Below are 23366 nucleotides of genomic sequence, written 5' to 3'. Positions count from 1 at the left end.
GTGTGTGTGTGTGTGTGTGTACGTTTCTGTGTGTGTGTGTGTGTGTGTGTGTGTGTGTGTGTGTGTGTGTGTGTGTTTGTGGCCTGCTTTTGTGTTCGGTCTGGTATGTCCGTCCTCGTTCTGAACTTTGTCGAAATAAATGCGCTTCGTTTAACCCTTTTCTCACCCCCCCCCCCCCCCCCCCCCCCGCTCCAAACACACACACACCCCTCCATGTCGATAAACAGCTATGTTAACGAAAAAGTGATGAGTACGATGTTTGTTATCTGCATGTTTAAGATGCTTTCGATGCATGATCTTGCGTTTGTGCCACCTTGAGCTTTAATTTCAACGCATACTCAGTTACAGATAAGTTCTTTCGTTTATTTCATAGTTATTGTTATCTGTTTGACTGTCTACCACCACGACCCTCGGCACGGTTGGCCTAGTGGTAAGGCGTCCGCCCCGTGATCGGGAGGTCGTGGGTTCGAACCCCGGCCGGGTCATACCTAAGACTTTAAAATTGGCAATCTAGTGGCTGCTCCGCCTGGCGTCTGGCATTATGGGGTTAGTGCTAGGACTGGTTGGTCCGGTGTCAGAATAATGTGACTGGGTGAGACATGAAGCCTGTGCTGCGACTTCTGTCTTGTGTGTGGCGCACGTTATATGTCAAAGCAGCACCGCCCTGATATGGCCCTTCGTGGTCGGCTGGGCGTTAAGCAAACAAACAAACCAAACCAAACCACCACCCTCCGGTCGACGTACTCGCGATTGTGTTTAAACGTTCCATAGACTAATCTTTCTTTTTCGTGTTTGTTTGTGTGTAATTATTAATAGCCGGATTTCCGAACATTAAACGGTCTCGTTTTGGGGGGATTTTATTCTTGAAATAGTGGGTTGGATGCACTTTAAACCTTACTTGCTTTGTTTTGCTTTTTTGTGTCAATGTTCGTGTTGTAATGTTCGTGTTGTAATGTTTGTGTTGTAATGTTCGTGTTGTAATGTTCGTGTTGTAATGTTCGTGTTGTAATGTTCGTGTTGTAATGTTCGTGTTGTAATGTTCGTGTTGTAATGTTCGTGTTGTAATGTTCGTGTTGTAATGTTCGTGTTGTAATGTTCGTGTTGTAATGTTCGTGTTGTAATGTTTGTGAGGAATGTACGTATGCGTGTACACACTTTACCAACACCAGGGCAGTTACCAATTATGCTATATGGTGAATTCAATTAGAAAGAAATGGGGGTCCTTAACGTCCTCACAGGAAATTTTCCTTTTAGGGACATGAGTTGGTGAATTCAATTATTGTTCTTGTTTTCCTTTTATCATCGTCCTCGTCGTCACGTTTTGGTTTGCATCAAACATGTTCTGTCGGCATTTATAACCACTGAACAGTTCAGCAGTCTAGCTTTCCATAAACTGCAATGCGTTAATTGTTGTAAGTTAATTATTGTCACGTTATTTTGCTAGAATGTTTATGTATTTGATGGTATGTTAAATAGTATGTACTTATTCATGGTTAATATGATATGTAAAGCGCGGAGAGCATAGATTAATGTCGTTTGATCGCGCCATATGCACGTGCTGTCATTGTTATTAAACTCGGTCCCTGGGTGCAGTCTATTTAGCCCACCGGACGACAGGATGGGGTCAACAATGGGAACTGGACTTAGGGGAGGTGGGCGGCGGGGGGGGGGGGGGGGGGGGGGGGGGGGGGGTGTGAAACTCTATGTGTGCGTGTGTGGCAGGGATAAAGTGTGAGTGGTTGGGGAGTGATGCGGGGATGGGGGTGCAGGTTGAGGGGATGAAGAGGCGGGAGAAGGGGAGGGGAGAGCAGAGTCTAGAAGGGGAGGGGGGAGCGGTCAGTGGGTCGATCGGACAGCATGGCCTTGCAGTTGCTCGCAGTATACCTCCCTTCCCTCCCCTTCCCAAGGTCATCCATCTCCTGGGGCTCATTAACTATTCATGACATTGAGTCATTGCAGACGACACGTACGTGACGGCCGGTTAGTTAGTCCAAGGTCACTCGAACGGAAGGCAGATGACATGTTGCTATTCTTAGCACAGCAAAAAGATGCAATTGTGTCGCCTTATTGTTATGTTGGTTGTTGTTGTTGTTGTTGTTGTTGTTGTTGCTGCCGTGTTGCTGCTGATGTTGTTGTTGTCGTCGTCGTTGTTGTCGTCGTCGTCGTCGCCGATATTGTTCAAATGTTTAAAAATAATGATTTTACATGACACTTCCTCGAGTGTAAAACAGACGATGCGTGTGACTTCTGAAGACAACACAGGAGAGGCAAAGAGATGCCCATCTAGTGAGCCCTACAAAGCAGACCCCAGGTTACGGCCAGTGGTTTGGACAAAGAGGGCTCCAAAACCGAGGCAGAGAATAAGCAAGAGGGCATTGACGGCATACTTTCTGTTGAATAATTATGTGTAAGAAGGAAGTCTTTTTTTCCTCGAAGATAATACAAGTTCACGAAATCCTGTTCAAAGCAAATTAAGTGACCTCTCCGGGACAAGCACAGCCGGGTGTACTCCCATGTCAAATCCTTTCCTCTTTACGATTTCCCTTTTATGAACTGTTTAAAGGCACAGTAAGCCTCCCGTAAACCATCACAGAGCTCCCCGAGCGTCTACATATAGTACAAGCATACTTCCATTTGAACGCTCACCGAACGGGAACATCCTGGCTGCTTTCTGTCGAGCGTGAGAAATTGTCAAAGAATCTATTTTTGTGGACTTGGTCCTCTACAACAATGGCGCCTCGTTTTGGTGCTGGACGGCTGTTATGAATACACTGTACTGGAAATCACGCCCGGACAGTAAGCCTCCCGTAAACCATCACAGATCTGTCAGGCTTTTACACACAGTACAAACACCCTTCCATTTGAACGCTCACCAAACGGGAACATCCTAGGTGCCCTACGTAAAGAGCGAGCAATTTTTAAAGAATTAATTTTGCAGATTGTCTCGAACACTTTTTGGACCCATCCTGAACTCAGGTCAAACATGAGTTACTTCCCTTCGGGTCTCATTCTATCGATGTAAACTGGAGATAGCCGTGAATCGATGATTATCAAAATGTTGTTGGACCGTGGTGCGTTTTTGCGCTAGACCTAACTTTTAAAATCTAAATAATAAATTGACAGCTTGTTACACAAATATTCTTTTATCATAAAAGAATTCTTTTTTCATCAAGACAAGATCAGTACAATTCGAAGTTGTGAAAGTTTGAAAAAAGAAAAGCCCGGAAGCAGGGTCACGCAAGGGTCGTAGCAGACGACGGTTTATGCTGTGAAAAAGGGAAACTGGATCACACGGGTTCACGATGGCTCAGGGGTAAGATAAACCACGCAAAAATAAATTCTTTGGAAATTTTTCGCTCTTTACGGAGGGCACCTAGGATGTTCTCAATCGGTGAGTGTTTGTACTGTGTGTAAAAGCCTGACCGTATCTGTGATGGTTTACGGGAGGCTTACTGTGCCTTTAATTGACCTCCACTGTAAGACTCCGGCCTCCACTTTGCGACCTGAAAATAATCTCTAGCATTTCATACAAAATCCTTTATCCCAGCCAGTTCCCGCTAGCTAGTCTGGAACAATAGGCCTATCGACTTAGACACACCGATTTAGCCAACACCGTACTAGGACTTCAAGAAATTATAATTATTGAGCATTTCATACAAAATACCTCATCCAAGACATTTCCTTCTAGTCTCCAACAATAACCACCATTTAAACAAATTAACCCAAAGCCGCAGAAGTGTCCCCGAATATACGGAGATACGGGTATCGGGATCAGGTAACTCATAGAACAGGAAGGAAACGGGTAAAACCGCACATACAGAGAGACAATGGCAGTGGCAATTCTTTACTAAGTTGAGAGAGAGAGAGAGAGAGAGAGAGAGAGAGAGAGAGAGAGAGAGAGAGAGAGAGAGAGAGAGAGAGAGAGAGAGAGAGAGACAGATAGTGAGAGAGAGAGAGAGAGACGGAGAGAGAGAGAGAGAGACTGAGAGAGAGAGTGAGAGAGAGAGAGAGAGAGAGACAGATAGAGAGAGAGAGACGCCGGAGAGAGAGAGAGAGAGACTGAAACTGAACTTTACCAAAGGATAGAGGTTTTAGGCAAAACCTAAACCTGTCCCTTCTACAAACACTTAATACAGACGTAAATAATATAGACAGCTAGTAAGAAGGAAAAAGGAGAGAGAGAGAGAGGGGGGGGGGGAGAGAGACTGACAGAGAGAGGGGGGAGACTGAGAGACAGAGAGAGACAGACACTGAGACAGACAGAGACAGAGGGACAGAGAGACAGAGACAGAGACAGACAGAGACAGAGACAGACAATCAGACAGACAGTCAGACACTAAACACAAAGACAGATGCAGAGAGAAAAGCGGGAAAAGAATTCAGCTCTCCCCTCAAACACACAAACCCCGGTGTAACACGAAATTTTTACTCCACGAAATATTTACTCCGGAGTAAATATTTCGAACGAAATTCTTACTCCGAGTGCACTTTTCGTACGAGAAAAGAACTCCCCAAGGCACGAAAAAATTACTCCCTCCACGAAATTTTTACTCCCCATTTTTTTTACTTCCAGTAAAAATCTCGTACGCAAAAATGGGATGCGGGCGAAGGGATCATGCCAATAAGTGATCTCGGCGGCAAACGAATGTCGCGCTACCCTCCTTCCACCCCTTCCACCACCAAGACTAACAGGGGACAAGGGAGTAAAAATTTCGTACACCTGGCATGGGAAGTTAAATTGCTCGTGTTGGGGTGAAGTAATTTATTCGTTATTTATTCGTCAGGGGAGTAACGTTTTTGTACGAAATTTTTACTCGGAACTCACCTGTCTTGGGGAGTAATTTTTGTCGTGCAATAGGGGAGTGCTTTTTTCGTAAAGGGAGTAACTTTTTCGTACGAAATGTTTACTCCGGAGTAAAAATCTCGTGGGAGTAATTTTCTCGTGTTACACCGGGGCAAAAAAGAAAGGGAGGAACTCTTCAGTACGACGAACAGGGAGACAGGTGCGAAGCGGTGGCGTGACGCCATATGGCGCAGGGCGCGTGCCTGACTGTCCCATAGTTTTCCTTTGTGATGCGGCGACCAGCCAAGGGACATAATGACAGGGAAAAAGATATCGGAACCCGAGATTTCCGGATTAAGTTTGAAGGAACGGGGTCCACACATGCTCAAACGGTGGTTTTCGATACAATTCAATACAAAACAATACGATACAATACGAAAGGATACGAAAGGATACGATACGATACGATACGATACGATACGATACGATACGATACGATACGATACGATACGATACGATGCGATGCGATACAATACAATACAAAACAATACAATAAATACAACCAAAACAATACAATACAATACAATACACTACACTACACTACACTACACTACACTACACTACACTACACTACAATACACTACACTACACTACACTACACTACACTACACTACACTACGATACGATACGATACGATACGATACGATACGATACGATACGATACGATACGATACAATACAATACAATACAATACAATACAATACAATACAATACAATACAACCAATACAACCAATACAATACACTACACTACACTACACTACACTACACTACACTACACTACACTACAATACAATACAATACAATACAATACAATACAATACAATACAATACAATACAATACAATACAATCTTAACGAAGTCTCACAGTGATGTTCGCGCCGTTTTGCTCTCAGTGAACAGCTTCTTAAAGATACTTTCTCACTCGTATAAACTACAATGTAACCACTTACATGCCCTGTGTTGTACGCCGGGGAAATGCATCTGTCAGCTTTGACAACAACGGAAAATCGACAGCCAGGCAGTATCTTGAGAAGAGATCTGTGGTACTTTTTGTCAAAATGAATTGACACCTATGTCGATCTGCACGATTTATTTAGCACAAAAAGTGTCCACTCTGTATAGGCTGTGGGTTTTGGGTGCATGTTGAAGGATGGATAGTTATGCTCCTATAAACAAAATTAAAACAGAAAAATAAAAAGCCCAACCCCAACAAAACAACAAGTAAACAAACAAAAGGTGGGGTGATTTACACAATGGTTAATAATACGGGTGGTTTCTTTAAAGGGAGATGCTCTTTCTCAGGTAAGGTCGAATCATCAGGAGGGACACAGGTGTTCGTGTGACTTTCAATGCCATTTTAAATTAATAGAATTATGTCTTTGACTGTTTTGCTTGCCCCGTTTTTACTTTTGGAGGTGCCATTTTTTTGGTCTATTGTACATCGAGATACATGTACAAGAAGGGTGAGTGAGTAAGTGAGTGAGTGAGTGAGTGAGTGAGTGAATGAGTGAGTGAGTGAGTGAGTGAGTGTGCGCGTGAGTGAGTAGGTGAGTGAGTGAGTGAATGAGTGAGTGAGTGAGTGTGTGAAAAAGTGACTGAGTGACTGAGTGAGTGAGTTCTTTCTTTAGTTAATACGAATGAGTGAGTGAGTGTAATTTAGTTAGTTCGTTATCTAGCGTAAATGAGTGAGTGGGAGGTAGCTTTCTATGGGGATGCGGTTCACAATTTAGTGTCGATCACTAGGAACTAAGGTGATGGTGTAACCTTCAGTATCAGTTTTGTTTTCTATTTCGCGTTGGACTTTATCATGTCCTTGACTGGTCTATCACTGTATGCTGTCGAGATTATTTTGACAGGAACAATCACAAAACTCATCGCCTGTATTTCTGAATTCAACTATGCAAATGAAAATCAAAACAGAACAACAACAACAACAAAACACACACACACAAACAAAGGCGAGATTAGATACATTTATGGAACGTTTAATTATAGAAAAAATTAAACATTCACGAGAAATTCGACTCGGTCTTCAAAATGGACACACAATACATACAACAAACAAACATATTTGACAACTCATACTATGAGTTACCTTTGAAATGTTCTAGCTTCCAAAATTGACGAAGTTTCGGATTGCAATTTGGCGAACTGCGGTTACACGCCGGAACATCGGCTGTACCCGCGGATAACCGCAGGCTCTGCAGGCTGTTCACCGCAGACAGAAATTGTCAACACGAGTGGTGAGTGTCTGCACAAAATCGTCTCTGCTTTCTCTAAAATGACATATCATTACAAAACTATTGTTTGTACTTCAACCTAAGGTATTATAGCACCCTATCATCTATTTAATTTTTTCCTTTCGTTCGTATGTGAAGGCTGAGCTTCGAGTATTTGTGCATTTCCTTTAAAAAGTGCCAAAATTCTGACTTTACACACTTATTACGGAAATCCAAGCTTATTAAACAAGTTGCAGTGAATTGGAATGTTGTTACTAATCATTTGTTGACATGTGGCTCAAGTGGTGTTATCTAAAGCCACACGGTTGAGTCGTATTTCTTGAATCTCTGCCGCCACTGAACGATTTTGCGGCTGTGGCCCGCGGGCAGTGCTTTAAAGTAAAAAGTGGTATTTTCACCACTCTTTGAGCCTTTCAGGGACGATTCAGTGACTCATTTTGAAATTGAGATCGTGCGGACCATGACCGATTCAAGAGAAATGTAATCGGACATTTTTCAAACCAATCGGACCGTCGATGCAAACTGCACGCACTCGCAACAAATGGGAACTCCTTTGGGTTGGGACCCTCTGTCATGATCCTGAAGAAATACTAACCATCAATTTGCAAATATATCAAGTTCCTCTCACCTTCAACTGGTTTGGGCAAGAAACTCAGCTTTCCTTGCCCGTGAACTAACTTTACTTTTTTTGACGATCCCGATCGCAGCATGTTGATTTCGAAAGTGACAGTCTGACGCATCAATATGCGCGTAGTTGTTTCCCTTGATTTCAAGGGACGTTACTACCGAGTGCTTAGATACAGTACACAGAACTGTGAGTGCAACGGAAAGGTTCTTTGTTTATTTTGATATTCAGTGTACAAAAACTTTACCATCTTCAACAGTTACTTCTTTACCTTGAGCCTTGATCTCAGATGGAAGAATATTAAAGTCTGTTCTCACATACACTCTCTTCCCTGTCACTTCATTTAGAGACAAGGACCGAATCTTCAAAGGTTCATCACAATGTTCCTTGACACTGTGTTGAATAACTTCGTTTAAATGCTGGAAACCGGACTTGCACGAGTAGCATTTAAATTGATCCATTTGTTCATCTGCAAAGCAGAAAAAACCACTCTTTAGAAGAACAAAATGAATGTCAGTGCCATTGTGTGTATGTGTGTGAGGGAGAGAGAGTGAGATAGAGAGCTTGTATGTGTGTGTGTGTGTATATATTTTATATATATATATGTGTGTGTGTGTGCAGTTGTCACAATGCATGAGAATGTCAACTTATCTTATAGCTTGGTTCTGTTTCCAAATGCTGAACCACAATTTTTGTGTGTGTGTCTCTTTTAATCAAATAACAAGGCCATGACGATCATTGGGGTTGAATGAAAAGTCCATCCTCTAAAGTAGACATTAAAACTATAGGTTGAATACATAATAAGGTAGTGGCGGTGCATCACAGCAATGTTAATCATGAGTAATGGGGATTTTAAATGCGAAGCAGGTAACCAAAATTACTCTCTCCATCATCAATCGTCCCTGAAAGGCTCAAAGAGTGGTGAAAATACCACTTTTTACTTTAAAGCACTGCCCGCGGGCCACAGCCGGCACTGCCCGCGGGCCACAGCCGGCACTGCCCGCGGGCCACAGCCGGCACTGCCCGCGGGCCACAGCCGGCACTGCCCGCGGGCCACAGCCGCAAAATCGTTCTGTGGCGGCAGAGATTCAAGAAATACGACTCAACCGTGTGGCTTTAGATAACACCACTTGAGCCACATGTCAACAAATGATTAGTAACAACATTCCAATTCACTGCAACTTGTTTAATAAGCTTGGATTTCCGTAATAAGTGTGTAAAGTCAGAATTTTGGCACTTTTTAAAGGAAATGCACAAATACTCGAAGCTCAGCCTTCACATACGCCGAACGAAAGGAAAAAATTAAATCGATGATAGGGTGCTATAATACCTTAGGTTGAAGTACAAACAATAGTTTTGTAATGATATGTCATTTTAGAGAAAGCAGAGACGTTTTTGTGCAGACACTCACCACTCGTGTTGACAATTTCTGTCTGCGGTGAACAGCCTGCAGAGCCTGCGGTTATCCGCGGGTACAGCCGAGGTTCCGGGGTGGGTAAGTCTTAAGATGATGGGAGAATGAGGATTGGATCGAGGGTATGTACTGGACAAGAGGGTGTGGGGTAAAAACAGGCTACACAAAATAAGTTCACTTGTTATTGTTTATTAACAAACAAACAAAATGTGTTTACCCGTAACCTTAAACCTCTCTAAATACTGTACTATAACATCAAAACTTGTGGTCATGTTTCTTCGACATTATTGGAAAATGGAAAGCTAGCAAACTCACACCAACACACACACACATACACACACACACATACACACACACACACACACACACACACACACACACACATACACACACACACACTCACACACATTCACATACACACACACACACACACACACACACACACTGCACACATCAATCAATCAATCAATCAATATGAAGCTTATATAGCGCGTATTCCGTGGGTACAGTTCTAAGCGCTTGTCGAAGAGTTGTCAACACAGGACTAACAAAGAAACTAACATCTTCAGACGGACACGAACCCTATCACACACTAGCAAACCCTGGTAAACATACAACTGTTTAACAACAATGTACACATCAATAGCTAGGTCCAAACAAAATAATATTAAGCACAAAGAAAACACCTCTCACAGAGCACAGCACAAGAATGTCTTTTGGGGCACAACACATCACGTCGAGCATGAAAGTCGCAGCCAGCTACGGGAAGAACTGAGTCTTCAACCTACTCTTGAACGCGTCAAGAGAGGGGCTCTGGCGAAGCTCAAGCGGCAGGGAGTTCCAGACGGAGGGGCCCGCGGAGGGAAATGCACGCTGACCAGCAGATGCGAGTTTCGAGCGAGGGATGTGGAGGCGGAGAGGGTCAGCAGCAGAACGAAGGGGACGGTCGGAGGGCTGGGTGTACAGGTCCAGGGAGGATTGAAGGTACTCGGGAGCAGAGTCGTTGAGACACTTGTAGACCAGAGTGGACAGTTTGTAGGAGATTCGGGTGTTGACAGGGAGCCAGTGCAAGGAGCGAAGTAGGGGGGTGATGTGGTCTCGCTTCGTCTTCCTCAACGTCAGCCTGGCAGCGGCGTTCTGGACTCGTTGTAGGCCATGAATGGATGAGGCGGGGAGGCCAGCCAGAAGGGAGTTGCAGTAGTCCAGACGACTGAAGATGAGGGAGACAACCAGCTTGACACAGGCGTCGTGGGTGAGGTAGCGACGGATGGAGGCGATGCGTCGTAGGTGGAAAAAGCAGGTCTTGATGATGAAGGAGATGTGTGTCTGCATGGAGAGAGTGGAGTCCAGAAAGACGCCAAGGCTCTTGACAGCAGGGGAGAATGGAACAGTCGCGTCATCCAGCTGGAGGTCGGTCACAGTGAGGGAAGCAATCTTCTGTCGTGTTCCAACGAGAAGGGCCTCCGTCTTCTCACTGTTCAGCTTCAGCTTGTTCTCAGTCATCCAGTTCTTGATGTCAGTGAAACAACTGGAGATGGATCCAAGGAGATCGTCAACGTCCTCCGGCTTGGCGCTGTTCTGGAGCTGCGTGTCATCGGCAAAGGAGTTGTAGTTCAGGCCGTGGCGTTCGATGACCAGGGAGAGGGGTTGGGTGTACAGGGTGAAAAGGACAGGGCCGAGGACAGATCCTTGTGGGACGCCGAAGCGGACAGGGACAGGCTGAGAAGAGAACGAATCAGTGGTGACAGTCTGAGAGCGGTTCTGGAGGTAGTTCCTAAACCAAGAGAGGGCGGTGTCGTGAATGCCGAACGTGGAACTGAGGCGATCGACGAGTAGCTGGTGGTCGATCGTGTCGAAGGCCGCGGAAAGGTCCAGCAGCACAAGGGCAGAGACGAGACCGCTATCTGTTGCGTTCAGGAGGTCCGTGGTGATTCGCAGGAGCGCCGTCTCGGTGCTGTGGTGAGGGCGGTACGCTGACTGGTACACTGGCATCAGCGAGTTCCGAGACAGGTGGGCGCTCAACTGCTCCAGGATGATACGCTCCAGAAGCTTGGAGAGGAAGGGCAGGTTGGACACAGGACGGTAGTTCTTCAACTCGTTGACGTCAAGGCCGGGCTTCTTGATGAGTGGGCGGACAACGGCAGACTTGAAGCAGTCGGGAACGACGCCTGTGGCCAGGGATATGTTGATGATATCTGTGATAGACGGCAGGAGCTTGTCCAGACACTTGGTGAAGAGGAAGCCTGGCAGGGGATCTAGCTCGCACATACACACACACACACATACACACACACACACACACACACACACACACACACACACACACACACACACACACACACACACACACAATAAAGTAAAAGACAAATATAAACAACTATTTAATCGAGTGTAAACACATTTTAGAGAGTCAAATCAACGATTAAAACACAGACAAAAATGAGAAGTACTGGAGATTGGTATTCAAGCTGTTCAGGCAGAAGTTATCATCATCAATAGACACTTACGGTTTCAACTACTTAAATGTCAAAAAGTTGAAGACAATTACACTTTTTTTTTAAACAGATTAAAAGAAAAATCAAAGTTGGCACACATAAGCAGGCAAAAGCTGGAGAGAGAAAAATGGTCCTCAGGGGAAGCTATCAGCTCTCAACAAATCATAGGGCCGTTTAGCGCGGTTGTTTCCCTTGTCAGATCAGAGTACGAGTTCTTTGTGATGGAGTGATTTGTACGTGATAAAGATCATTATATTATATCAGGGCCGGACCCAGGGGCGGGTTCCAGGGGTTCCGGACCCCCCCCCCCTGGAAAAAGCATGTACCATGCTTTGAGTGTTGTTTTTGTGTTTGTTTTTTTTTTAAATAAATTTTGTGTGTGTCTCTAACAAATTTTATTCAATGTGAAATCCGATGAGAAAAAGGTACCCCCCCCCCCCCCCCCACAATGCTGCTCTTAACCCTCAAAACAAGGCTCAGAATGCACCAGATTGCACAGATTTTAACCGTTTTTCAAAAATTTTCCGGGGGAGCATGCCCCCGGACCCCCCTAGTTCACGCGCCTGCTTTGCAGGCGCGCGCTTGTGGCTTCGCCACTTCGCTGATTTTCCCCCCCAAAAAAGGAGGAACCCCCCCCCCCCCCCCCCCCCTTACAACTCATTTGGTCCGGCCCTGTATATGAAGTCTTATATCGCGCGCGTATCTCCAGACTCGGACTCACGGCGCAAGGATCTATTTATGCCGTGTGAGATGGAATTTTTTACACAATACATCACGCATTCACATCGACCAGCAGATCGCAGCCATTTTGCACTTTTTACGGCCTTTTATTCCAAGTCACACGGGTATTTTGGTGGACATTTTTTATCTATGCCTATACAATTTTGCCAGGAAAGACCCTTTTGTCAATCGTGGGATCTTTAACGTGCACAACCTAATGTAGGGACCTCGGTTTTTCGTCTCATTCGAAAGACTAAGAAAGACCTAGGTTAGAAAAGGGGGGGGAGAAAATTGCTAACGCCCTGTATGACGGCTTTCTAGTGCCAAAACCTGGATATGACGGCTTACTAGTGCCAAAACCTGGGGTTACCCATTATCACGTGATAATTACTAATTAATGCTGTCAGTTACTGTTTTCACTCGTTAGTTACTCATTTTCACGGGATAATTAGTCATTTTCACGGGAAAATGACTAATTTTTAGTTTTGGCACTAGCAATCCGTCAGGAAGTGAGCCAAAACTAAAAATTAGTAATTAACAGGTGAAAGTTAGTAATTTTCCAGGGAAAATTAGTAATTAACACGTGATAATGGTAATTATCAAGGGAAAATTACTGATAATTATAATTATGAGGTTTTGGCACTAGTAAGCCCTATGACGGCTTACTAGTGCCAAAACCTGGGGTTACCCATTATCACGTGATAATTACTAATTAACGCTGTCAGTTACTGTTTTCACCTGTTAGTTACTCATTTTCACGGGAAAATGACTAATTTTTAGTTTTGGCACTAGCAATCCGTCAGGAAGTGAGCCAAAACTAAAAATTAGTAATTAACAGGTGAAAGTTAGTAATTATTTCGGGAAAATTAGTAATTTTCCCGGGAAAATTAGTAATAAACACGTGAAAATTTTCCCTTGATAATTACAATTATGACGTTTTGGCACTAGTAAGCCGTCATACCTGGGGTTACCCATTATCACGTGATAATTACTAATTAACGCTGTCAGTTACTGTTTTCGCTCGTTAGTTACTCATTTTCACGGGATAATTAGTCATTTTCACGGGAAAATGACTAATTTTTAGTTTTGGCACTAGCAATCCGTCAGGAAGTGAGCCAAAACTAAAAATTAGTAATTAACAGGTGAAAGTTAGTAATTTTCCAGGGAAAATTAGTAATTAACACGTGAAAATGGTAATTAGTAATTTTCCCTTGATAATTACAATTATGAGTTTTGGCACTAGTAAGCCCTATGACGGCTTACTAGTGCCAAAACCTGGGGTTACCCATTATCACGTGATAATTACTAATTAACGCTGTCAGTTACTGTTTTCACCTGTTAGTTACTCATTTTCACGGGAAAATGACTAATTTTTGGCTCACGAAGTGTAGCCTATGCGATCGTAACTTTGTCTGTCTGTGCGTGCGTGCGTATGTGCGTATGTGCGTATGTGCGTGCGTGCGTGCGTGTGTATGTCTGTGGTAGAAACTTTAACATTTCCGAGTCTATGGATTACGTCAGTCTCGGTCAAAAGTGTTCGACGTGTGTGATAGAAACTATTTGAAGACGTCACATTATGACGTAAGAGGGTTAGACGTCACGCAAAGGAATTACTGAAAGTCTCGGTCATTGTTATTGTGAGCGGGCCGAGACTTCTTGGCAGATCCAGGGTCTCGCTTTCTTGCATAGTTTCACCTATGCTTACTGTGTGTGTGTGTGTGTGTGTGTGTGTGTGTGTGTGTGTGTGTGTGTGTGTGTGTGTGTGTGTGTGTGTGTGTGTGTGTGTGTGTGTGTGTGTGTGTGTGTGTGTGTGACGGAGTGATTGAGTTTGTGTTACTGTTTGTCGATTTCTTACGTGAGCCATGAAGGCTTCGCCTCTTGTTAGTTTTGGCACTAGCAATCCGTCAGGAAGTGAGCCAAACCTAAAAATTAGTAATTAACAGGTGAAAGTTAGTAATTTTCCCGGGAAAATTAGTTATAAAGACGTGAAAATGATAATCATCCCTTGATAATTACAATTATGAGGTTTTGGCACTAGTATAAGCCGTCATAGCCCTGACCCAGGGTCGAACTCGCAACTTCTCGCTTCCGAGCGCAAGTGCGTTACCACTCGGCCACCCAGTCATGGCAGACGAGTGGAAGATCGGCCATATCAAGTTTTGTGAAGAGTGTCGAAGACTACTCGCTGTATTCAATAGTAAGACACTGGTGAAACAATGCAAACATCTATGAGAGAGAAATCAGACAATAAACTTAGCTAGGCCAAAAAAAATATATCTAATTGGTTTAGGGTAACGTGACCAAAACAAATAGGGTCAGTAGGTTTTTCTTTATGTTTTTTTTTTTTTATTTAGTCGATTTTAAAGGAGGTTACTTCCCGTAGTCTTGGTATGGTTCGCAAAATGTGCCGAAAGTTTTGTTTGTTTTAGAAATGAAAAAAAAGTTTTAGTGTCGGCGGGGAAAAATAGGGTCGGTCGGGTTTCCATAAATCAACATATATTTGTATTTGGCCTTAACAGATGGAGGTGCGTCGAGTGTTCAGTGGCTTGTTTCTCGGCAGATCGTACGTACTGACAATCCTGTCTCAGTATCAGGTACACAGCGGACGTAATTTGAATAAAACGGATGTTCGCAAGTTGTTTACGAGGCAAATATCAATTCAAACGTATAACATATCATAATTGTTTGCGTGTGTGTGTACGTGTGTGTGTGGTGTGTGTGTGTGTGTGTGTGTGTGTGTGTGTGTGTGTGTGTGTGTGTGTGTGTGTGAGTGTGTGTCTGTGTGTGTGTTTGTGTGTGTGTGTGTGTGCGTGCGTGTCAGTGTGCATGCGTGCGCAGGTGCGTTCCATTGCGTACGTGTGGAAGTCCAGGCATGCTAAAACTGACTAAAAGTCGGAATCAAAAAGGTCACAGAACGAAAATGCCTATGGATTAGGTGCTCATTCTCTTGGCACAGTATCCGGTATCACAGGCTATGGTTGGTTCCAGTTTATACAGATAGAAGGCGCCACAGTTGCGGACGGTGACGGGTTCTGGTCTAATGTCGCAGGCGCCTTGATATGCACCTAGTGCACGTGCAGCTGTCTCCTGTCCAACTGCAGGCAGCTCAGCGCCCTGCAGGTCAAGCCGGTACGGAATTACGGTACCACAGTGTGTCATCTGAAACAGTTGGACACATTGTGAAACAGTGCTGTGGTGCACACACACAAAAAAAGACAAAACAAAATAAACAAAATAATAAAAGGAATTTGATCTCCATGCTGAACATTTCTCCTCTTCTTCTTTTCCTTGGTTCATAGGCGGAAACTCCCACGTTCACTTATGTTTTTGTACGAGTGGGTTTTTACGTGCATGACCGTTTTTAACCCGCCATTCAGGGAGCCATACGCCGCTTTCGGGGGAAGTATGCTGGGTATTTTCGTGTTTCTATAACCCACCGAACTCAGACATGGGTTACAGGATCTTTTCCGTGCGCACGTGGTCTTGTGCCTGCGTGTGCACACGAAGGGGGATAAGGCATTTGCAGATCTGGTCATCAGTTGACCTGGGAGATCGGAACAATCTCCGCTACCCTTAACCCACCAGGCAGCCGCGGCCGGGACTTGAACACACGACCTTCCAATTAGGAAGCCGATGTCTTATCGACTAGGCCACTTCGCCTGTCTTTCTGAAAACAATACATTTGTATCATTCTGTCATAGCATACAAATATTGGTTGTGTTCATAAACATATTTTATGATACTTTATGACCTCAAAACAAAAGTCGCTGTTACTTTCACAACTCACACACACACACACACACACACACACACACACACACACACACACACACACATACACACACACACACACACACACACACGCGCGCGCACGCACATACGTACGCATATACACACACGCAACTGACACGCATTCACGGACACACACACACACACACTCACACACACACACACACACCACACACACACACACCCACACACACTCACTCACACACTCACACACTCACACACTCACACACACACATACACTCACACACACACACACCCACACACACACACACTCACACACACACACACACACACGCACGCACACGCACACACACACACACACACACACACACACACACACACACACACACACACACATGTCAGTCCACTCACAGTAACACACTCTGTGGGCATGACTGCATTACTCCCGTTGAGGAGGAAGCGATGCCAGCCGGGAATGAGGTCATCGTCACACAGATTGTGGTAACCGCTGTTCACGTCTCTTCTGACGTCATCTAGTTTTGTGTAGTTGGCACAGGAACCTTTCAAATACCAGAAAATCATATCAAAGTAAAATTGTACGTGTTGGAAGCGTCAAGACAAGGATGGTGGCATGGTGGTTGTTTTTCCGTGTCCCTTCAACGCATATATGACTTTTAAAGGTCCTTGTCTACATTTTTATACCGAAATCGCCATTTGACCATTAAAATGCAGAGTCTATTATCTACAAATATCAACAATACACCCCCTTTCGATCAGGAAAGACGAAGCCAGTGTAGCCGTTTGAAAATTCATTGTAGTATTCCAGCGTAGTACTCATAGTAGGATATCCTTATTTGGAAAATGCCAAGCGCAAAACTCCTCTCAAATCCCGTGCATTTCGTGCGTTTAAAAAAAGTGTGGACAGCGTTCTAGTGTCAAACTGTTGCTGCACTTGTTTGGGCGTGGCTATAAGCATAGTGACAGGAATTTGATTGGTCAGTATTTTTAGGCAAAGCACATGTTCTCAGCAAACAGAAAACAAAATATTGGAAGCGTGAGTCACGCTACCCAAAAATAAAATCTTTTTTTACATATATTTTTTTTTCTATAACTTTTTTCCCCATGGTTCATTCATCATTTGACATAATTTTGTATCGAAATCTAACCATAAGATTATTGAAAAAAAGCAAAAATGTAGACGACCACCTTTAACGAGTCGTACTCAAAATGACATCTTTGCAGTACTTGTAAATAACATGTGTCTGCATGCATAGGAAGTCATGAATTTTCGGGATGCCATTCCACAACCCTGTGACGATACTTTAAAACATTTTCCGGAGGATTGCATAACTTTGGGGTATACATTTTTTAAGCGGCGGTCACGTACAAACGAAGTCTTTCATCCGAAAAGTGTGCCAGATAGCCAAGTTTAAGTACCTATAATGGTATGGCAAGTTTGATGGAAATGACACAGGGTTGAATGCTTTAATTCGCGTACGAAATAGGTACAATTATGTTTTTTTCGTGAGTTTATTTTGATTAAATTAATAGTTCAGATATCTAAATGACTGCATGAATCCCTTTAACCTTCACCGTACTTCGTGGGCAGTGGACGACCCAGAGCCTCACAAAATCGAATTCATCTCTGAAACTTGTTGCAGATTTTAATTGAGACTTCATGTAATCTCTAATCACCATACGACCTTTCCATCGCCCATTTGTTGAAAGATTATCTTTATAAACAAACAAATAAACGATGACGTAATTTGAACTACACAGTCCGGATGATGTGGGTCGTGGACGACCCATATGGAATTACGTAATTAATGTTACGTTGCTTATCCTTATTCGGGCGTGGGTCGTGTACGACCCATACTCTGCAAAGAGGCGGCACAATGTTTATCCCTATTCGGATGGCGTGGGTCGTGTACGACCCATACTTTTTACGTTGAATCCTTCTTTGGAAAGTGTGGGTCGTGTACGACCCACATCATCCGGACTGTGTAGTCCAACGCTTGATCCGGTGAAGCTTAAGGCACATTTTTTCATAGGTTGCCAATAATGACCCTTTAAAAACTTGTTTATAAAAACAAATCACACTCTCCAAAGAATGCACCCGGACTATTGATTCTTAATTTATCTTCAAATGGATGGATGCTCTTCCTTCATATACAAGGCTAGCCAGATATAAGATGGCGAGTCAAATCGTTTACACGGGAATGATTGTCAAATAATATAATATCTAGATTTGTATTAATATTTAATAATATGCAGAGATATGTTGTAAGATATATTGATTAATATGCTGTACAAATATTGTGTTTAAATAAGTACGAGTAAGCCTTAATACATAATTAAATTGTTTGACAGTTAAACAAAACGAAAAAAAAAACCCAGACCACGTTCTGCTTAAAGTAAACGCACCTCCAATTTCTTGCACGAAGAATCGTGCCCCCACTGCAGACTGAACAGTAGTATTTGACGTCCACACGACTCTACGACCGCTGCAAACCTCCCCCTCGAAGGTGAAGGCTTCGCATGCACCATGCCGCTGACAGAGAACAGCGCAGTGGATGGGGCTGACAGCTGAACTCTGGAATACAATGTCGTCCTCGACCACGACGTCCTCAAAGCTGCTGTACGTCTCCTTCTGCGTCACGTCTCTCGCGCCCACAACGATCCATCCGGTAGCGAACATGAGGAGAGTAGACATCATCGTCGGTAGCAATAGCATGCTGTCAAATCACTCAAGAAAGAATGACGCTTTTTTGACTTTGGGTTGGTTTGGACGAAGTTTTTGCGAAGTGTTTCTCTATGGACAATCTTTGTGTGTAACCAAAACCTTCCGCTCAGTGTTTCTCTTTGGACGGTCTTTGTGTGTAACCAAAACCTTCCGCTCAGTGTTTCTCTTTGGACGGTCTTTGCGCGTAAAAACAACTGACAAAACCACCCAACAAACATGCAATGTTGCTTCTTTGGCTTTTATCTATTTGTGTATATATATATATTTATTTTATTACTTTTTGTTTTACGAAGATTTTGTTAAGCGTTTCACTGCGGACAGTCTTTGAGTGTAACCACAACTGGCGGGATCCTTTTCTCGTTTTCAATCTCGAGGTCTGTCTCAAATGACGAATGACCTTTAGGAACGACTATGAACAGCTGCGGTTTTCCTAAGAATGAGAATAGAAATCTAATTCGACGCTAGTCAGATGTTTCGTTCTACACTGATCACTTTTCCAACAGAAATTCGCCAAACGGATCCATATGAAGGAGGTGTTTACAAATGTGTACAGGTAACCTGGGATTCCGTGCAGGAAAGAGATCAAGAGATACTGACAGACGGCCAGCACCAACATTCAACCCACTTCAATTGTCCCCACCCCTTCTCCCTTCAAACACCCCACACCTCTCACACACTAACAAGCATTGCGCATGTAACATTAATGGAGGGAGGCATTGTTTTACTGAAAGGCACAGCCCTTCCCGTGTGCACGATTTAGATCACCATCTCAAATCTGGCCAGTATTTAGCATAAGATAAGATTATCACTCCAATTGGACACATACTATAAAACACACACACACACACACACACACGACACACACACACACACACACACACACACACACACACAGTCTTGGTGCTTTCTTTTCATAATGGGAAACTGCTAACGTAACCCTGGTGGTAATCTGTGAAATTGATTCATAAAATATTTTCACACTGCACACAAATCAGTCAGCTTTTTCATTTCCACATTTAGGCAAATAACATACTCCGTTACTGAGACTGGAAATTGAGTGGGATGTGTGTGTGTGTGTGTGTGTGTGTGTGTGTGTGTGTGTGTGTGTGTGTGTGTGTGTGTGTGTGTGTGTGGTGTGTGTGTGTGTATGTGTGTGTGTGTGTGTGTGTGTGTGTGTGTGTGTGTGTGTGTTATATGATAATTTGAGTTTTTTACGCCCTCACGGATGAGATACACAAGTGTATGCGTGTTTGGGTGGTATCAGCCATCTGCACTTATGGCAGAATGGCCGAGGTCTTTTACGTGCCATTGTGGTGACACGCGGGGTGGGACATGGCTTCCGTCTCTGGGTCTTCACATAAAGTTGACCCGTGTCCGTCCCGGCCCGAATTCGAACCTGCGACCTTCCCATCGCTTTCAAGGGAAGACATGTGCCTTTATAACACAAACAGTGCTTACGCATGCACCGCCTGCCGGTAACCTTGCGACTACTTTTCCACCGCTCACCGATACAAACTCCATTATCGGATTTTAGTGTCGTTGTCATTTTCAGGGGAGACATACATAATTTAACGAAAAATAAGAGAACTTGTGAAACGCGACAGTCTATTTCGCATAGTTACCTTCTTCTCAAACGTTATTTTTGCTTTTGACGTCAGGAATTTCAATTCATAACAGCCGTCCAGCACCAAAACGAGGCGCCATTGTTGTAGAGGACAAAGTCCACAAAAATAAATTCTTTGAAAATTTCTCACGCTCGACAGAAAGCAGCCAGGATGTTCCCGTTCGGTGAGCGTTCAAATGGAAGTATGCTTGTACTGTATGTAGACGCTCGGGGAGCTCTGTGATGGTTTACGGGAGGCTTATTGTGCCTTCAAGCTTTGTCGAACATCATTCATTTAACAGTGTTGCCTTTCTCGATACAAGAAACAGCAATAAACAAACAGTGTTGCATTTCATCCTCTCAGGTCGTGCGTTACTGTCGCATGGAATATTAAACCTTGGTGAAACGCCAGATAAAGGGTAATTTCATCCCACGAGCTGCATTCGCTTTGTTGTTTTTCTTTCCACGATCGAGCTTTTGCGTGTACAGTCGAACCTGCTGTGACGACCATCTCTCGTTTACGACCACCTGTCCATTACGACCACACCAACGGATCCACACAAGGGATTTTTCTGTGTATAATTCACAATGTCATAGCGACCACCTGCGCTGCCCATTACGACCACACCAACGGATCCACACAAGGGATTTTTCTATGTATAATTCACAATTTCATAGCGACCACCTGTCCATTACGACCACACCAACGGATCCACACAAGGGATTTTTCTATGTATAATTCACAATTTCATAACGACCACCTGTCCATTACGACCACTCCAACGGATCCACACAAGGGATTTTTCTATGTATAATTCACAATTTCATAGCGACCACCTGCCTATAACGACCACTTTTGGTCGGTTCCTTGGGTGGTCGTTAAAGCCAAGTTGGACTGAACCACTAGCGTATGACCCTCTGCTAAGTGCTACTGACACAGTCGGTTCTGGCCCCCCGCGGGTTAGGGGGAGTCCCATATTGGTTGGGACGAGAAAGAATTTACCTGATGCTCCCCAGCATGTCGTAAGAGGCGACTAACGGATTCTGTTTCTCCTTTTACCCTTGTTCAAGTGTTTCTTGTATAGAATGTAGTCAATGTTTGTAAAGACTTTAGTCAAGCAGTATGTATGAAATGTTAAGTCCTTTGTACTGGAAACTTGCATTCTCCCAGTAAGGTCATATAATTATTGTACTACGTTGCAAGCCCCTGGAGCAAAGTTTTGATTAGTGCTTTTGTGAACAAGAAACAATTGACAAGTGGCTCTATCCCATCTCCCCCCTTCCCCCGTCGCGATTTAACCTTCGTGGTTGAAAACGACGTAAAACACCAAACAAGTCGCGTAAGGCGAAATTACTACATTTAGTCAAGCTGTGGAACTCACAGAATGAAACTGAACGCACTGCATTTTTTCACAATGACCGTAGTCCGCCGCTAGTGCAAAAGGCAGTGAAAGTGACGAGCCTGTTTTGGATGCCGACTCCGTCACTCACTCGCCTAAGTCACCTACTCGCCCCAGGATAGCATCACTGCATGGTTACGTCCACGCAGAGTCCATAGGTCAGTCTAGTGGTCCTACAAACGGCTATATAAGATGAAAATGTTTTTAAAACGATTTCGGAAATTTTATTTTAATCATAATTTTTATATTTTTAATTTTCAGAGCTTGTTTTTAATCCGAATATAACATATATATATAGATATATATGTTTTTGGAATCAGAACATGATGAAGAATAAAATAAAAGTAATTTTGGATCGTTTTATAAAAAAATAATTTTAATTACAATTTTCAGATTTTTAATGACCAAAGTCATTAATTAATTTTTAAGCCTCCATGCTGAAATGCAATACCGAAGTCCGGCCTTCGTCGAAGATTGCTTGGCCAAAATTTCAATCAATTTGATTGAAAAATGATGGTGTGACAGTGCCGCCTCAACTTTTACAAAAAGCCGGATATGACGTCATAAAAAACATTTATCAAAAAAATGAAAAAAAGTCTGGGGATTTCATACCCAGGAACTCTCATGTAAAATTTCATAAAGATCGGTCCAGTACTAGTAGTTTAGTCAGAATCGCTCTACACACACACACACACACACACACACACACACACACACACACACCACGACCCTCGTCTCGATTCCCCCTCTATGTTAAAACATTTAGTCAAAACTTGACTAAATGTAAACAAGTCGCGTAAGGCGAAATTACTACATTTTGTCAAGCTGTGGAACTCACAGAATGAAACTGAACGTAGTCCGCTGCCAGTGCAAAAGGCAGCCTGTTTGGCGCAGTAGCGGTTGCGCTGTGCTTCATAGCACGCTTTACTGTACCTCTCTCTTCGTTTTAACTTTCTGGGCGTGTTTTTAATCCAAACATATCACATCTACATGTTTTTAGAATCAGGAACCGACAAGGAATAAGATGAAATTGTTTTTAAATCGATTTCGGAAATTTAATTTTGATCATAATTTTTATATTTTTAATTTTCAGAGCTTGTTTTTCATCAAAATATAACATATTTATATGTTTTTGGAATTAGAACATGATAAAAAATAAGATGAACGTAAATTTGGATCGTTTTATAAAAAAATGGTTTTTTTTACAATTTTCAGATTTGTAATGACCAAAGTCATTAATTAATTTTTAAGCCACCAAACTGAAATGCAATACCGAAGTCCGGCCTTCGTCGAAGATTGCTTGGCCAAAATTTCAATAAATTTGATTGAAAAATGAGGGTGTGACAGTGCCGCCTCAACTTTTACAAAAAGCCGGATATGACGTCACCAAAGACATTTATCGAAAAAAAGAAAAAAATCTCCGGGGATATCATTCCCAGGAACTCTCATGTCAAATTTCATAAAGATCGGTCCAGTAGTTTAGTCTGAATCGCTCTACACACACACAGAGACACACACACACACACACACAC

At 43.3% G+C, this 23366-nt stretch overlaps 1 protein-coding gene and 1 long non-coding RNA gene across 2 annotated transcripts in view; both read right to left on the bottom strand.

Moving 5' to 3' along the window:
* Positions 1 to 23366, bottom strand: part of LOC138958108 (uncharacterized) — a 353780-nt gene that overhangs the window by 108931 nt on the left and 221483 nt on the right. The gene's annotated exons all lie outside the window — the stretch shown is intronic.
* On the bottom strand, positions 15270 to 19435 carry LOC138958102 (oncoprotein-induced transcript 3 protein-like). Its single transcript, XM_070329165.1, has 3 exons — positions 18513 to 19435; positions 16500 to 16648; positions 15270 to 15497 (listed from the first exon to the last, which is right to left on the bottom strand). The coding sequence occupies exons 1-3, from the start codon at positions 18820 to 18822 to the stop codon at positions 15270 to 15272; spliced, it is 687 nt and encodes a 228-aa protein (XP_070185266.1). The 5' UTR covers positions 18823 to 19435.

This window comes from Littorina saxatilis, linkage group LG2, assembly GCF_037325665.1.
Source record: "Littorina saxatilis isolate snail1 linkage group LG2, US_GU_Lsax_2.0, whole genome shotgun sequence".
Lineage (NCBI taxonomy): Eukaryota > Metazoa > Mollusca > Gastropoda > Littorinimorpha > Littorinidae > Littorina > Littorina saxatilis.
This window is presented reverse-complemented; position numbering and strand designations above follow the sequence as displayed.